Consider the following 17,539-nt stretch of genomic DNA (forward strand, 5'->3'; position numbering starts at 1 on the left):
TTGCCCCTGGTCAGTGCCATATCTTACTGTTGTGCCAGCAGAAAACTGATGCATCTGTCACTAGGGTATTCCTTAAAAGAGTGCCTTGGATTTTTCTGAGGTTAGTCTAGAGAAGACATTCTATTTTTAATCCCTCATTTCCTCTTGCCAGTGCGCTTTGTGTGCATTGTGGCAGGAGGCAAGATAGAGATAAGTCAGTCTGAAAACATAGTGTAGTAGACCCTCTGCTGATATAAACCTATGTAGCTCCATTGCCTCCAATACAGTTATGTTGATTTACCTCAGCTGAGGATCTGATCCCATTAGTGGAAAATGAGCAATTGCCATTTCTTATTAATTACAGCACATTGGTCATTCAGGTTGCTTTGAAATTCATTTTGACTTTAATATGAACAATAGACATACATACTGCAAATATATAGTATACACCGAAACTCATCTGATAATCCCACTTGAAACACACTATTCCTCAGTACCAGGATTAAAAATCTACAACCCCCAGAAGCATTTATAACGTCCAAAAGCATGTCTTTAACCACAAGCACATTTTAGTAGCTAGCAGTAATGCCACTCCTTAAAAAGATGGAGCCCCCACCTCCTTTTTACAGGTATCATGTTACATTTTTCTGCACCTTCCTGAGAACTTTGAAAAAAATTGCCATGCAGGGTATTAGCATTAATAACATCAGTCATGGTCTTGCTGTTCATTGATTGTAATAGTAATCGTGGCCATATACATCATACCCCTGCCCCTTATAGTAGCCGTATTCATCTTCATAAGTTCTGTAGTTGTCACCTCGGGGATACCCATTCTCCCTCCCATCGTTATAATCAGTTGGGCTTTCATAGCCATTTTCATAGCCCGTGGTGGTGGTCTCTCCATTTTCATAAACCCACAGATCCTCAGGGGTGGTGGTGTCATAAAAACCTACATCTTCAGCAGGAGTGGTGACATCTAGCACCTGATCTGCTATGGTGGTGAGGATGATGGTTGTTGCTTCATTCTCATTTTCTTCCTCCTCTTGAGCATCACTGTTGCCACTAGTCCCATTCTCTCCCTCCGTACTGTTGGTGAAGGTTCCATTGCCTCCATTGCCATTCTCATCCACTTTTTCATTTTCTGCCTCCTCCTCTTCGTTTTCCTCCTCCTCATTTTCATCGCTGTCTTCTTCATCTTCTGAGCCTTCACTCTTCCCACCTTTTTGGGGAGCTTTGCCTTTCTCCTCTGGTTTAGGCTTTTCGCTCTTTGCAACAGCCTTGGGACCTTTGCTGAGTTGCTCCTGTATGGCAAAAGAGTTCCAATTGACAAAGGGATAAATCAGGGGTGGCCAGTCAGTTAGAGACTAAGAGCCAAAATTGCTGTGGATAGTGTGCAAAGTGCCAGGTATTATGTATTTATATTTGTCTGTCTGTCTGTCTGTCTCATATCTGTGTGTGTGTGTGTGTGTGTGTGTGTGTCTGTCTGTCTGTCTCATATCTGTGTGTGTGTGTGTGTGTGTGTGTGTGTGTGTGTGTGTGTGTGTGTGTGTGTGTGTGTGTGTGTGTGTGTGTGTAAGAGAGAGAGAATATGTTGCTCAGTGCCTTCTCCCTCCCCCAGAGCCAGGCAGCCCCAGCCTTCTACTCTAACCCAATCCCCCTCCCTTCCCCCAGAGCCAGTCCCACCCCACCCCCTGCCAGGTTCCCCCACTAAACGATCCCTGGAGCCACTGCTGCCACACACTTGGGGTGGGGCGTGTGTGCAGGGTGGTGGTAAATAGTCCTGGCACATGGCTCAGAGCAGGAGCCACATTTCATTGCTCATAGAGCCACATGCGGCTTGAGAACTGCAGGTTGGCCACCCCCCTGGGTTAAATACACAAGGGAAAGATGCAGTTATTTGAAAACTTTTAACATGGGGCCATGTCTTGTGATCCTGGTGCTTCAGGTGTGGTATGTCTTGCCCGTAATGGACCACACATGGGTAGGAGGAAGGAAGGATGGATTCTCTCCCTGATTCTCCCTTGGCCCATGTAAGGGGTGGCCACAGTTGCAGCTCAGTCACATTTATCCCAAAATGGGTGAGAAGTAAGCAAAGTTTTGGCTCTCTACCCACATCCATGCAGTGGCTAGTAAGCTGGCTGGCCCAATGGGCGGCAGTATGATCGCTCTGGAAGAAGGTTCAATAAATTACTCCCTGTGCAGTTGGGAACCATGGAAAAGGCATTGTGCCCATCTGATGTTGACTCCACTGACTTACACTAGCTAAGGAGCCGGTAATACCTGGATCAGGGATGAGGAACCTTTTTCCAGTAGGGGGCCACTGACCCATAAACAAATCAGTGGGGGGCTAAGCAAGTGAGAAGAAAAGTTCTGGCCAATCAGAGCAGTGGTAGGAAGCTTCCCCTTCCCCTGCTGGGGAAGCGGCAGCAAGCAGCAGTGAGTGGAGCCTGGAGCTGCTCCCTTCTCCCTCCTCCCCTGCTGGCAGAACCCATGGTCTGGATCTATCCCCAGCTTGCCTGACCCAGGCTTGGGGCTCCAAACCCTCCACCCCACCGTGGGCCGAATGCCATGCAGGGGAGCTCCAAGTCTCAGGGTCTGGCTCCAGACAAGCCGTGGTCCCGATCCAGACCAAGGGTTGGAAATTCCCCACCCCGATCCTAGACGATGCAGGCTATGGTTGTGGAGATTCAGGATGTTTACCTCCCAGCAGATTCAGCTAAGAATAGCAAGGGCCCTTTCCTGACCTAGGTCTATACAGTAATGTTTCTAACATAATAATTATGATTGTGACACAAATTGGGGTTTAACAATGGGAACCTTCTAATAAAAAAAGGAGCTACACTGTGTTTAGTGGCCTGATTCTCCAGCAGAAATTACGAGTCCATTGAGTTTCAACAGTATAAAAAGGCAGAGCACAGAATCAAGCTTAATATATTTGGGGATTACTTGGGCCAGTCTAGACTGGGCGCTGCCTAACGGAGGAGGCGGGCAGTTTCATTTGTGGGAGGGCTGTAAATATTACCTTCTGAGGGATTTTGGTTTCTCCTGTACCACTGACCTGGTTGGCTACAGTCGTCTTTCCAGTGGGAGTCTCCGTAGTAGTTCCTTCACCTTCATTCTCTCCATTGTTTCCTTCATTTGACTGCTTCTGCCAAGATATTACATGACACTGGTCACTGGGACTGTTTTTGTTTTGGACAGAGATATAAAAATAACCCCATCATGTCAGCAGTAAACATTTCAATAGAAAGAATTCCCTTGAAGGAAAGCACTGTTTCTTAGGATTCAGTAATGCCAATCCTTGCAGGAACAACAAAGAATCCTGAATTTGTGCCTTAGCTGTGAAGTTCAAGTGCAAATAATTTTAGGGTTCTGTTTTCAACAGCAGCTTAAAACGTGAGTATGCACACAAATCCTATTATTGGCAAGAGGAAATTATTGTGAAAAACAAATTTAGAAGTACAAATTTAGTAACGAGGTAGAGGACGGTTTGGGCTTATGGAGACATTTTAAAAGAAGATACCTGAGGTGTTAGTATCAGCATGCACAGCTGGCCATATAGTAATCATATTTGCACATGAAATTGTGTATCTCTATGGTAAAATGTAAGCCCTTTGGCTAAGCTATCAATCTACATGTATGCAGTTAGTTGCATGTGCAAAAAAGCCTAAGCACTTGCAACCCAAAATGTACAAGCAGTTATAGCTACAGTGCATGAAGTAACTATAATTACATAATGAACTGTTCAAGTAAGACTCTGGGTTTGTGTGAACAATTGGAACCACTTTTGGTTTTCTGTCTCTCGAGCTCAGGTTTTTCCAACATTTTTCACAGCACCGACCGTATCTTAATATAGAGACCCTCTAACTGACCACTATGATTCCATTCGCAAAGAACTCTGCTCAGAAAATTCGGACGCCTTTTGGTTTTGTATTTTCTCCCAGGGATATTGTTTGGAGAGTTCAATGAAAACCAAAACTAGTCCCATCCTTCCTTTGTAATTAAACTTCAGCAACTAAAGCGGAATGTTTGTTTTGGTTCTTTGAATAACAAAGTCTATCATTTGAAAGAACCAAATTAAGCTTTGAAGTAGAGATGTTCTGCACCCAGATAAGTTTCATTTGAACTCAGACATTTCTGCTTTTCTGTGGAGTGTCTCTGGAAAAGGGAGAAGATGAAAACATACCAGTGAAGAAACAGAATGTAAAGTCAATTAAGTTGTTAGGTAGTCTCAGTGGAGTAGCTGGGTTAGCCTGCAGCTTCACGAAAAACAAGCGCAAAAACAACAGATTTATTAATTAGGAAATGAGCTTTCAGAAGGGAGGCAGACAGGGAAGGGCTCTTTCCCAGGAAAGAATCTTGCCCTAATAAATAAATCTGTTAATCTTTAAGGTGCTACAGGACTGCAGGTTGTTAGGAAGTATGAAAACAAAGAGGCTACGTCTGCACTGCAGCAATCTGTCAACAGGAGTTACTGTTGGAAGAGATCTTCTGACAAAACCTCTGTCAACAGTTTGTGTCCACACACAAAAGCAGCAATCTGCTCTGTTGCCAGATAGTGGCCAGACTGCCTAGCCACTCTCTCACCAGAACAGCTGTCACCGGAAGCTAAGCAAACAGGGCTGCCCAGTGAACTGGAAGCTTTTTCTGTTGACAGAGAGCCCCCTGGAATGTCCACACAGCTTTTCTGTTGACAGAAACGATTAACAAAGGCATTATTCATCGTCACGGAGAGGCAGAAGGTTGTCGGCAGAAGTGCCAAGTTTTGGCAAGAAAACCCTCTGTTGCAGATGTAGCCATAGAGACACAATGGTAAAGCAGTAGAGAGGAAAGCTTGAAAAATAGTAATGAACAAATAAAAATGATATGAGGGCCAACTTACGCCAGACTGACTTTGGAGATATGTTCTTTATCTCTAACACACGGCAATAAAACAGCTGTATATCAATCTATTCAGGCTACTAAAAGGGCTGCTAAAAGCAAGAGGGATAGCTCAGTGGTTTGAGCATTTGCCTGTTAAACCCAGAATTGTAAGCTCAGTCCTTGAGGAGTCCATTTAAGGATCTGGGGCAAATAGATTTTTGAAAAAACTGTCAGTAGGGTGACCATATCTCCCCTTGCCAAATATGGTATGCAGGGGAATGATGCTGTCCTGGCCAAAACAGAGACAGATGGTTACTCTAGCAGGGGTGGATGCCACACATCTCATAGAGTTGGGAGGTCATCAAGTCCAGTCTCCTGTCCTCTTGGCAGGACCAAGCACCATGCCTGAACATGTTTTTTTCTCAGTCTATTTGCCCCAGACCCCTAAATGGCCTCCTCAAAGATTGAGCTCACAACCCTGAGTTTAGCAGGCCAGTGCTCAAGCCAGTGAGCTATCCTCCCCCTGTGCTGGGAGTGACTTGGACCAGCAAAGCTCCTGGCTCCCCACAGCCATGGGACGTCAGGCGGTAGCTGTGCTGCCATGCACGTCTGGCTCTGGCTCCCCCAGCTGGGAGAAGGCGGGCAGCTAGTAAAAAAAGTGGAATATGGGGCAATTAGCCCCTTTGGCAAAATAAATGGTGGTGCTGGGATGGCATCCAAAATATGGGGCTGTTCCACCCAAAATGGGACAGATGGTCAACCTAGTTCTATGAGAGGTATATTTCTTCTGGGGAGGTAAAAATAAAATTACGGTCTAGGGATGGTCTGCTTCCTGGCAATGTGGACTGAAGAGTGTATAATTTTAGTGCTCAGTTGGTTACTAGCACGTTTGACCTCTGAGGCTACTGAGGGCATTCAGGCTGTAACTGAGAAAAGAGAAACCTATTTCTTAAATGGGAGATAGATACATGGGGGCTCGTGCTGGCTCTTTTAGTAATGTCTCTGGCAGGCCTGGCTCAATTTTCCTCTCGTAGTTTTGCACACACCTTCCAAGCGCACTGTGAAGTTAAAACTTAGTTATTTTCCACTTTGTTGAAAGAGCCACCAAATTGTATGGCATGATTGACTATATACAGAGTAGAAATCCAAGGTGGTCCTGGAGCTAATCAAATAATTATTACAGTTAAGCTTTTATTTAGTCATTGCTGAGGTTTGGCCTTTTCATTTAAAAAAAAAAATCTTTCTTTTCACTGTCTTTAAGGATAAAAATCTGCCACTGAATTGTCTGAGCCTGGAAAGCAGGGGGGTTAAAATTGAGAATAAAGACGATGGTTCTTCAAGCCATTTTGGTTCACTTCAGAAATGACTATTTGAAACTTCAAATTATGTAAACAAAATCCACAGGAGATTTTGGAGTTACAAATAAGAGCACTTTAAAGGAGAAGTTGAATTTTTTGGGGGGTGGGTGGGCAAGAGGGTTTAAATTAGACAGGACATGGGTTTTCCTGAAAGAGTTGTTTTATCATTCACACCTAAACAATTACAAGATGCAGATTCTGGTTAGCTGGGCCACAGCTATTAATACATGCTATGAACATGAGGGGAGTGGGGTAAAGCCCATTGCTTGTCCTCCTGCCTGTGTGGTTTCAATCCTGTAGATTTGTGCTTTGTGTAGTGACATTACCCTGTGTTGTTTGTGCTTCCCCCATTGCTCCACACACAAAGCGGTCAGACAATGATTGCTTCCCATGAACCTGACACATGGATTATTCAGCTGCCTTTTGGCTTCATGCATTCTTAGAGCATGCTCAGGAGTTAACCCTAAATATGGGAAAATAAAATCCTATGCTCAGTTTCAGAATGTAGATTTAGATGTACAACACATCTCTTTCTCTATATACTTGTGTCATTAACACTTATGTGTAGTATAGAAGTGTGTGGAAAGCCAGGCAAGCACAATACATATAATGATATAATTGTTACCCATAACAGGCCAAAAATTCAGTGTTATAAATAGAATAGTGTCTTGTAAGCACACATTTGCCCAACAGACCACAATGGTAGCAAGAAGCTATTACCGTCTGTCTGGGTCAAAATAGGCATTTCCAATAATAGTATTACACCAAAATCAGTTTTGAAGTAGCCAACACAATCTAGAAGGTAAATAGCAATGTGGGAGGATGCTTAACTCCCAATACTGCAAACACGTTCCCTGGTAATGTGATAGACACACTCTCTGTAGTCTGTTCCTTTCCTGTATTGATGGAATTGTTTTATGAGTTATTCCTAGTTTCTTGATCACTTTATTCCCTTAAGGTTTAGGTTGCTGGACTCTGTGTGTGCCAGTAAGTGCAACAACATTTATGTAGGTAAAATAAGGGCTGATGAATCACCAAACCAAAGAACTGTGCAAAAGACTGCATATTGCTATACATAAACTACCATACAAACACATACAGCCAAAAGAACTGGACACAGGGTCAGATACTCAGCGAGTGTAAAGTGGCAAAGTTGCATGAGTGTCAATGGAGCTTTGCAGATTTACATCAGCAAAGGATCTACTCCCTAAGGAAAGTGTTTAGATCCACAGTTCTCCACAGATGTTAAATTTCTATTATCCTGATCTAAATGCAGTAAACTTAGTGCTATGGTCTAAGTGTTAAGCAGGGCTTTCCACATAGTACCTCAGTCTACCCCTTTGTAAAAGGCTAACAACGCTTACCTGTAGCAAAATGTTTATAATGTGCTCTTTCAAAGGGGTTCTTAGATGAAGGGCACTATTGACTGGCTAAATAATGCAAGCATTTCACCTTCTTGGGCCTGAAGCGAATTTTGGACCTGAAGTAATTTTATCAAGCCCTGCCTATTTCTAAAGCTTTGGAACCAGAAAATCTGGCCTTTGTGTCAAAGACTACTCCCTTAAAAGACAAGATGAATTAGGGCTTAAACACACAGCAGCAGTCCAGGATGTAAACCTGTGAGCAGTGAGCAATCCTGACCATTTGCAGAGACCAGACTACTAAACAATCTCCTTTTCTTTCAGGCAGGTTGTGTCTCCCTTTTCTGGCATGGTTGGGACCTGTCAGGTCTTGAATGACAGAATTTGCCAGACCAAGGGATATCCAGGGCTTTGGCCTCAGGTGGCCTCCACCTCTGGCTCCTCCAGGACTCTCGAGTCCCTGGGCTGCCACGGGGCTCTGGCCCTGCACTCCTGGGGCTGCCACAAGGCTCTGGCTTCATCCCTATGCTGTGGTGGGAACCCCTGGCCACAGCCCTGCACTGCAGTGGGGCCAGCAGGGGATCCAGCTGTGGCCCTGGCCAGGTTGCCAGCCACTGCTCTGGCCCCAGCCCCTGCCCTGCAGATGTGAGTCCAACCCCAGCCCAAGAATGCTCTAGTCCTGCATTACCCACAGTCCTGCCAGACTATGGATGTTGCCAGACAAGAGAGTACTGGCTTTTAGAGGTTCATCCCGTACTACTTTTGTTTTTAAAATGGCCACACAAGTTACATACCTCTTCTTCTTCCCCTTCCTCCTCCTCGTCTGAGCTGTCGCCTTCTCCACCCTCTTCTTCTGATGAGTCACTGCCCTGAGAAAGGAGAATATTGTGAACATTTCCTTTCATGTGCTTCCAAATTATGCAAAAGACACAATATGTGCACACTTGTAAGGCGGAAATCAGCACCCGAAAAGTATGCATGTAGCTCCAAGCAAAGCTTGTGTGTGTATGTTTCTGAGGGTTGCATATAAAATACAGTAAATATTCTGCAGGGGTAACTGATCTATAAGGTTAGCCAGACTGTTTAAAGGATTCAGGTGATCTTGTCATGATGAACATGAACCTTGTGATGTACGGATTGCCAGAGAGTCACGTGGAGAAGAGTTTGCAAAGTCAATGGAACCTTGAGAGGGGCGTGCATCTAATCACAGTTATACTGAGGTTTCTAGCAGTTTCTCAGCAGAGAATGTTCTTTCACAAAATGCGGCTGATGTGGATAATGCCTTTCATTCCAAAGGCCTGATTATATGCATGCACGCTAGTGAATGAGAGCGGCCTTTGGGGTGGAGCCCAGAAGCCAGCTAGCACACCACTGCTACGCAATCATGGAACAGAACACTAGAACATAGAACACTAGAACTGAAAGGGACCTTGAGAGGTCATTGAATCCAGTCCCCTGTTCTCACTACAGGAGCAAGTACTCTCTCGACCATCCCTGATAGATGTCTGTCTAAGCTGCCCTTAAATATATCCAGTGATGGAGAGTCCACAACCTCCCTAGGCAATTTATTCCCATGCTTAACCTCCCTGGCTGTTAGAAAGTTTTTCCTAATTTCCATTTCCAGCAGATCTAGATAAATGATTACTTCCCTTTATTCAGCACTGGTGAGGCCATATCTGGAGTATAGCATCGAGTTCTGAGCCCCCCAGCTACAGAAAGGATATGGGCTCATTGGATAGGGTGTAGCAGAAGGCAACAAAAATGATTAGCAGGCTGGAGCACGTGACCTATGAGGAGAGGCTGAGTCTCGTTTAGTCTGCAGAAGAAAAGATTTGATAGCAGCCTTCAACTACCTGAAGGGAAGTTCCAAAGAGGATGGAGAGAAGCTGTTCTCAGTAAGTGACAGGTGGCAGAATGAGGAGCAATGGTCTCAAGTTGCAGTGAGGGTGGTCTTGGTTGGATATTAGGAAAAACTGTTTCACTGGAGGGTGGTGAAACACTGGAATAAGTTACTTAGAGAGGTGGTGGAATCGCCATCCCTAGAGGTTTTAAGTCCTGGCCGGGATGATTTAGTTAGGGTGGTCCTGCTTTGGGCATGGGGCTGGACTCGATAACCTCCTGACATCTCCTCCAGCCCCATGATTCTGTAACACCTTAAAAGACAAACAGATTTATTTGGTCATAAGCTTGTATGGACAAAATCCCACTTCATTGGATGCAAATAAATGTGTTAGGCTTTAAGGTGTCACAGGACTCCTTGCTGATTTTGCAAATAGACTAACACAGGTACCTGTCTGATACTTACATTTCTTACAGCTACTGGTGTATTACAACCTCCCTTTGGAGTCATGAGGGAGGGCTCAGAGTGGGAGATGAGGTGTGTGCGGATGCAGGATTCAGGATATGGTGTTGTGGCACTTGGGGGACAGAGCTGGGAGAAGCGGGAGTCAGGGCAGGGAGTTGGGGAATGCACAAGAGCTCAAGACAGAGGGCTGGTGTATGTATGGGTGTGGACAGAGGGGCTCATGGCTGGAGTAGTGCCGGTTGTGGTCCGTTATCTGGTCCCTGCCCTGTGCTGCTCCTGTTCCCAGCCAATAGGAACTGTGGCTGTGAGGAGCGCTGTACATAGGCAATGGTAGTGATGTGCAAAGACCTTGCTGCTCCCTTCCCCGACCCTCCAAGGAGCGCACGCCTCAGGGATGGCATGTGCCTGTGCTCCATCCTGCCAGCAGGGTGAGGGGCCAGCAGGGCAGGCTGGAAGCCCCACCAAAAGCCAGTGGGTACTTGGCTGGGAGCATGTGCCCCCCCCCCAGCGCTAGCTCTTTTCTTGCCAGTGCAACAAGAAGTCCTGTGGCACCTTATAGCCTAATAGATATTTTGGAGCATAAGCTTTTGTGAGCAAAGACCGGCTTTGTCAGATGCATGGCACAGTGTGGCACACCAGCCTACTTTCATCTTTGTTCTGGGGGTGGGTAGAAGAAAGGTATATGGACATCCAGGAAACCCACAAGCATGTTTGGCCTTCGAGCTTGTATCTTCTGTACGTTGGCATTTGAGTTTAGCATAACTAGGCGTAGCTAGGCTCACAGGATTCTGATGTTTTGAGAGACAGCTGGAGACAGGTCCCTACAAAATTATCTTTGTACCACAGGAACATGCCAAACCACTGAGCTTCAGAAAGCATCCATTGAGACCATTTCTAGCTTCAGAGGAAATCTGTGCTTGTGCCTCTGCATCCGGCTGCATTCCAGTCAAAAGCAATAGATGTTCAGTTCATGAAAAATAATTTCAGGCTGCTACTTTAAAAAAAAAGCCTATAGTTATTTCTGCCATTTCTTTTATATATTTCAGTTATTAACTAAATGACTTCTTCCAACGGGACCTCCTTTTCTGTGCGATGCGTTATGCAATTACACACACTGCTTTCCTGCAACTCTGAGCCAGCACATTCTATTTCCAGAGGCCATACCAAGGTAACTGATGTCCCGTTCTTGACAGTCCCGTCATGCAAAATGCCGTCCCCATAAAGTCTGGGCACTAAGTGCCTTTGTTTATTTTTTAAGTGAGTGTAATTACTTTTATTTTGTATGACACGGGGTCTCTTTTAAAAGAAGGTCACCCTTCCGCTGCGACAGCCTAAAAAACTGCGAAGATACGGTGGGAATTCTTAGGGAATTTACTGGTTCTTCTCTGTTACGTGCAGAAGCTCCCAGTTCAGGGGATATTCCCAAAAAGAAAGAGAGGTGCTTGAGTAATTTCCACACGTGTTTCTGAATGTCAGCCAAGCCCATGGTCAACTGTGAACAAGCAAGACCAGCCAATGGGGTGGGCAGCCAGGGGTGGGGCTCTGGATGCCAACATCTAGGGGCACCACATTGCTCATTCCTCTTTTTGTTTTGGTTTTGCTGCTGTTTATTTGATTGACTCAGCCTTTTGTGTGTGTGTGTGTTTATTGTTTTCAACTCAGCCATTAGGCAGGTGCCAAAAATGTGTGTTGCTGTGGCAGGAAAATACCAAAGACTGAACCTTGACATCTCAAAGTCCACACCCCCTCCATTAACATGGAGGAGACCACATACTTTCAGAGGCCCCATCAAAGATTATTGCCCGTCTCTGCTCTAAATCATAGATGATACAGTTTCATTTTGGCCAGAAAAAAAAAATTTGGGATGATGTCTTAGCCCTGTTAAAGTCCAGGGGATTTTTGCCATTGAGTTCCATGAGGGGATTTCACCCATAGGTTATTTGTTTGTAAAATCTTAATACTGGTTGAACCTCTCTAATAGGGAACTCTCTCATTTGGCAACATCCCTAATTTGACGTGATTTTGGTTAGCCGAATGACCATGTATCATGGGTGTAGCCAAGTTTTCCATGGTCCCGCAAAGTTTGTTTACAGCCATCACTCCTGGGTTTCCATGTTCTGTGTTATTATTTAGCTGTAATTTACCCTTAAATGTCTTCCAAGAGCCCAGTAATCTTAGGGAAGTGTTGGTACTTTGCTAGAAAATATTAACCTCCTGTGGTCTGGCAAATTTTCTCATTCATCACCACTCAGATCCTGAGGGTGCCAGATGAGAGAGGTTCAACCTGTATAAGTCAATAATTCATTTTGCTCATTTTAAACTATATAGAGGAATTTTCATATTTCCAAAAAATAATTTAAGAGAATTGCAGGCTCTTGAGGTATATTAGGCTCACCCATCTGAATGAGCATCAGTTAGCATCCCTAACTGTTTTGGGAACACCCTGGGTCAAATTCAGTTCTGTGCAAATGAGTTTAACTCCATAGCTTTCAGGTGATGTCAATTCCAACTTCTGCCAAAGCTGAATTCAAATATATGTGATTTGTTCCAAATAACTTTAAATCATCTGAAATGGACAATCATTTCTGTCCAGTAGGGATCTCTGTTATGTATATGGATCTTAATGAAATGGGTAATGTTCAGGAAACAACTTTTACCTGTATTCTTCTTAGTGGTGGATACACAAAGGCATATCTGTAAAAATAATAGTGATGTCTGTTCTTGAAAACCTAGTGAAAAAGTGGGGGGGAAAAATCAATGTTGGTTTTCAGGTATTGAGCTTCAGTAACAAGAGAGCATAATTCTAATATACTAAAGTAGTCCCACAAGAGTGATACCATACCGCATTTTCTTCCGAGTCGTCTGCTTTTGCTCTTCTACGGAAGCTCTTTGCCTGTTGGAAAAGGGTATGTTAATGAATGGTTCTCCTACTTAAAAACAACAGCAAGGCTATGTCACTCGAAAGTGGCATTCTAGTGTCTCATAAATGGTCTATAAGAGTCATCAATTGTTGGAGCCACTTACTGAAAAAGCACAGGCTATTCCCAAAAGGCAGATAAAGACAATTGCAGTCCTCATTGTTGTATTTTCTGGAAGTAACAAGAAGGGTAATGTTAGTATATTTACATCACATTTATGAAACTTCCATGCAGCAAAGGAGCTCTTGGGATAATGAAATGCAGCTAGAAATATACTTCAGTGACATTTGGATAAAGACCTGGAGCACATGTGTGCACCTGTGAAATATAGCTGTATGGAGATAGACACAGAGAAGATCCTTCAACACTGAAATACAATTATTTCTGCCATTGAATATGGCACTTAGGGTATGGCTAAACTACAGATGGGGGCCAGCCAAGATAGACATATGCTAACACTGCTTGAGACAGCGTACTCCCAAACACACCACGGATCTAGTGCACAGGCAATGGAAAGGGCTAGCCACCTGATCCTCAGTTGGAAGGGCATGGACTTAGGGCCAGCAGGTCAGGCTACTACAATACCTATGCTGCTATCTTTAGCATGCTAATTAGAGTAGATTTAGTACAAATCTGTGTACCCAGGCTGGGAGGCTCATTTCCAGCCACAGTATAGACCAGGGTAGTCCTCCCACAGTTCTCAAGCAGCACGCAGCTCTTTGAGCAATGAAATGTGGCTCCTGCTCGGAGCCCGGCGCTGGGAGTATTTGCTGCTGTTCTGTGCACATGCCCCAGTGCTTGGAGGGAGAATCTTGTTGCAGCAGCAGTGGTGGCAGCTCTAGTGAGTTCCAGGCATTGGGTAAGAAAGAGTGTGTGTGGTGGGGGAGCTGGAGGTGCCTGGGTCTGGGGGACGGTGGGGGATTGGGTTAGAGCCAAGGGGCTGGGGGTGCCTGCCTCAGGGGGAGGGGTGGATGCATTGGCGTTAGAGCAGGGAGACTGGGGGTACCTGGTTTTGGAGGAGGGTGGGTGCATTGGGTTAGAGCAGGGGGCACTGGGGATGTCTGGCTCTGGGGCAGAGGGAGGGCATTGAGCCATGTATTATATATTTATTTTTATCTATCTGTCTAGATCAGTGTTTCCCAATTTTTAGTTGGCCACAGACCCCTTTTAAACTTGAAAGAATTTTCCAGAACCCCTAAAAACGGTCTTATGTATGGCTTAACCCCTCTCAGCCCTAAACCTGCCCCCACATCCTCCGGTTAACCTACCTCAGCCCCAAACCAGTCCATGGGACTAACCCATCCACCTAAAGAGGCCCCAAGCCTAACCCTGCCTGAACAAACTCTGCCCGAGTTAGCTGTTCCCATTACTCACCCAACATGGCGGACAAACCTACCTTAGCCACCACTGCTCCTCCAACTCTGACCCTGAGAACCTGATTTCATTGGCCACCCTATGGCAACATGATAGGCCAGTCACAGCCAATGAAAGGCAAGGACAATGCAGGAACCATAGGGCCTGTCTGGCTCTCCTTGTGGATAGCCATTGGCCCCCTTTAGCCTGCCCCCATTTCATGCACGCCAGCTACTTGGCAAGTGAGCGGCTCTCTGTGGCTCCCTCCCCTGCCACTACTGAAATAACAGAACTAAACTTAGTTGATTTAACCATTCAGATTCCTCCCGCTGCCCTGCCAGCCATTAAACCCATTGGCTGTGTCTACACAAGCATTCTTCTTTCAAAAGAGGCATGCAAATGAGGCAACCTGAAAATGCCAATGAGGTGTAGATTTACATATCTGGTGCCTAATTTGCATATTCTTTTGAAAGCGTATTTTTGGGTTCTTTTGAAGATGAGGTTTGCTTTTGAAAGAGCTGTGTCTAGTGTGGATCACCATTTGGGAAACACTGATCTAAACAGATAGATGAAAATAAATATATAGTACATGGCTCTTTGCACTCTATCCACGGCTATTTTGGCTCTTAGCCTCTAACTGGTTAGCCACCCCTCATATAGACATACTCCTTGAGCAGGGGTAGGCAAAATATGGCCCATGGGCTACATCCAGCCCACCAGATATTTGAATCTGACCTGTCACGGTACTCTGAATCACCAATATCCTATGGCCCAGCCGGACCCTCAGGAGGGTCCCTGTCTGTTGTGGCCCCACACTACTCTAAGCTGCCAGCTGCTGGGGCTATGTGCATTTGTTTGCCGTGTGCCCCTGGGTGGGGGTGGTGAGGCTTTTGCACGCTGTATGCTCCGCAAGCACAAGCTAGGCAGCTTCCATTGGCCAGTTTTCATACATGGCCCCAGCACCTGACTGTTTTGTGTGGTGTGTGTACAGGGGAGGGGGCTGTCAAGCAGAAAAGCCTGCCCCAGCATCCCGCTGGGCTGCTGGCCGAGAGCTCCTCCCAGCCAGAACATGCACCTGGCACCCACCCTGCTCCTCTCTCCAACTGCCTCCCCCAGGCCACAACCCAAATCCTCTGCACCCTCCCCTGAATGCCTGCCCCTAGTCACATTTTCCTCCCAGTTCCTGCACCCTTCCTGTACTTCTCCCCCAAGTCAGAATCCTCTCCTGTACTGAAACTCTCTCCCAGACCCCATACCTTCCACTGCATCCCAGTCCCCTACCCCATGTTCCCTTCTGCACTTGGCCTTCATCCAAGACCACTCACCTCCTCTAACATATAAGAATGAAGCCCTTGACCACCTACTATGTTCTTGGAGTGGACCCCAGCACAAGTTATTGCCCATATCTGCCCCAGAGCATGTCTACTTCATTGCAGTTAAATTATATGATGAATTTAGCCTTGTTTCTCTGTTTGTGATTCATTTACCAAATAGTTTGTCGACAATATTCAGTCAGTTTTTTCTTTGTGAACTAATCCTTTGTTTGCATTTTAAGTCACGTAGTATTAATTCAGCATCTTTCCAGACTCCTACTCCAACCCATCCAGTTCTCTAGTTCCCCAATTCTTCTACTCCAGTAAAAGTAAGTCAGAAACCTCTAAACACTAGGAACCAAATTCAGACTCTGTGCAAGTAGGTGCAGCTACGCTGTAGTCCATGCCATTTCAGAACTTGCAGTGGACTGATTTTGGTTCTAACATGATTATCATGATTCTTCACTGAATTGCAGATTTATCTTTGGAAGAAGATAATCACAGCTCCTGAAAGCACAAATATCCAGAACTTGCACAACTGCTTATTTCATTAAGACACTGAGAGGTGTCAGGTCATGAGCTGATGTACATCAGTGTAGCTCTGTGGACATCAGTGAACTTACCTTGATTCATACCAACTGATGATCTGGCCCCAAAATTGCAAATTAAACCTCTATGTAATATATTAACTATCATTCCTAAAAATTCTGTCTTTGGGGTCATTTCTATGTTTAAGTTTGTAACAACATAAGTTGTATTAATTTTTTAAGCTGTGAAAAACTCTGTTTCTTCCATTCTGCAAATTTCCCCATGCTGTATTAAAGTTTAGAATAGAGTCAGGAGTTTTCTTGAGTTGTTCAGTACAGATTTTGTTCACTTATTAAATTTTTACTTTTTCACATTTTCTATCTCATTTTGGAGTGGCTGATGAGTTTTAATGGGTATAGCACAATCAAGTTACCCTTTAATTCAGCTTTATCTCAACAATCAGACTGTAAAATCATACCTTCTTTATAAACAAAGCATAATTTTGTAATGCAGTTAGAAGTAGAGCATCAACAAATTAGAAAAGCAGGTGAAAAAATAGCTGCTCTGTTTCAATTTATACAACGTATAAATAAACTAAATATATGAAATCTTACCGGTTTGCAGTCCTGAAGTATACAGGCTAGTTAAGCGAAGTCAGTGGACACAGATGTAATAGTTCTGTTTGCTCACTGTCATCCTGCTGGAATATATAATCTCTCTTTTTACCCTCCAGTAGCCAATCGTCACCTTGCCTGTGTGATGTCAGCAAGTAGACTCTCACCATAAACCCCTCACAAGGTCACTGTTTTGCTAGACACAGATTTAGTTTATAAACATAAAACTCTGGTCTAGTGTCAAGGGATTTGCATCATTTGATTTGATTAAAGGTCTCGGGTGAGATGAAGGGTTTGGATGCTGAGATGTATAATAATGTTCTGGATAGAAATTAAAAAAAACAAATATTGGGAACACTGTTTTAAGAACTTTCTTTTTTTTGGGTGGGAGGGGAATGTTATATACAAAATAAGTGGCAAACACAAGTGACTTGATTCTTTTCTCTTTTGGCTCCAGTATCAGCCTTGTTCAAGATTAGTGTGAGGGGACTATTAGGTCCATAGTTTCATACATATAGCTCATTAATGTGAATTAAATACAATATATATATGATATGAAGCCAGATCCTTGCCATAATTATGCCACTTTATGCCTTTGGAGAATCTGACCCATTTGACTGCTCTGTAGAATGAAAGGAAGAAAACTGTTAGCATTTATAATCTTTGGATACCATACAATGTATATAGAGAGAGCTTTTCAATTCAAAGAGTACAAAGCACTTTACACAGAGATCATTTGACCCACTACAGGTTGTACCTCCAAAACCCAGCATTCTCTGGTCTGGCAACATCCCTTGTCTGGCAGGATGAAGTTTGCTCCTGGCCCAGAGCACCAGGGCAGGAGGGCAAGCCCAGCTGGACTACAGGAGGCCCTGTAGGGGGCAGCAGTGCTGGAACATGAGGCAGCATCCCCCAGCAGACCGAAAGGGGGGCCAAGACCAGGGTGC

At 44.7% G+C, this 17,539-nt stretch overlaps 1 protein-coding gene across 1 annotated transcript; it reads right to left on the minus strand.

The window, feature by feature from the left end:
• Window positions 1-371: 371 nt before the first annotated feature.
• IBSP (integrin binding sialoprotein) lies at window positions 372-16,646 on the minus strand. The gene is made up of 7 exons (XM_074992001.1): window positions 16,593-16,646; window positions 12,891-12,955; window positions 12,709-12,759; window positions 12,524-12,595; window positions 8,356-8,430; window positions 3,038-3,127; window positions 372-1,280 (listed from the first exon to the last, which is right to left on the minus strand). The coding sequence occupies exons 2-7, from the start codon at window positions 12,942-12,944 to the stop codon at window positions 705-707; spliced, it is 918 nt and encodes a 305-aa protein (XP_074848102.1). The 5' UTR covers window positions 12,945-12,955; window positions 16,593-16,646; the 3' UTR covers window positions 372-704.
• Between the last annotated feature and the right edge of the window lie 893 nt (window positions 16,647-17,539).

This window comes from Carettochelys insculpta, chromosome 4 (genome assembly GCF_033958435.1).
Source record: "Carettochelys insculpta isolate YL-2023 chromosome 4, ASM3395843v1, whole genome shotgun sequence".
Taxonomy (NCBI): domain Eukaryota; kingdom Metazoa; phylum Chordata; order Testudines; family Carettochelyidae; genus Carettochelys; species Carettochelys insculpta.

Excerpts from the sequence above, each read along its gene's own strand:
- IBSP (XM_074992001.1), bottom strand. The coding sequence starts at position 12,944 with ATGAGGACTGCAATTGTCTTTATCTGCCTTTTGGGAATAGCCTGTGCT. Across the intron at positions 12,760-12,890 it reads GAATAGCCTGTGCTTTTTCA|GCAAAGAGCTTCCGTAGAAG; the intron begins GTAAGTGGCTCC and ends CTTTTCCAACAG. Across the intron at positions 1,281-3,037 it reads AGACGACTGTAGCCAACCAG|GAGCAACTCAGCAAAGGTCC; the intron begins GTCAGTGGTACA and ends TTTGCCATACAG.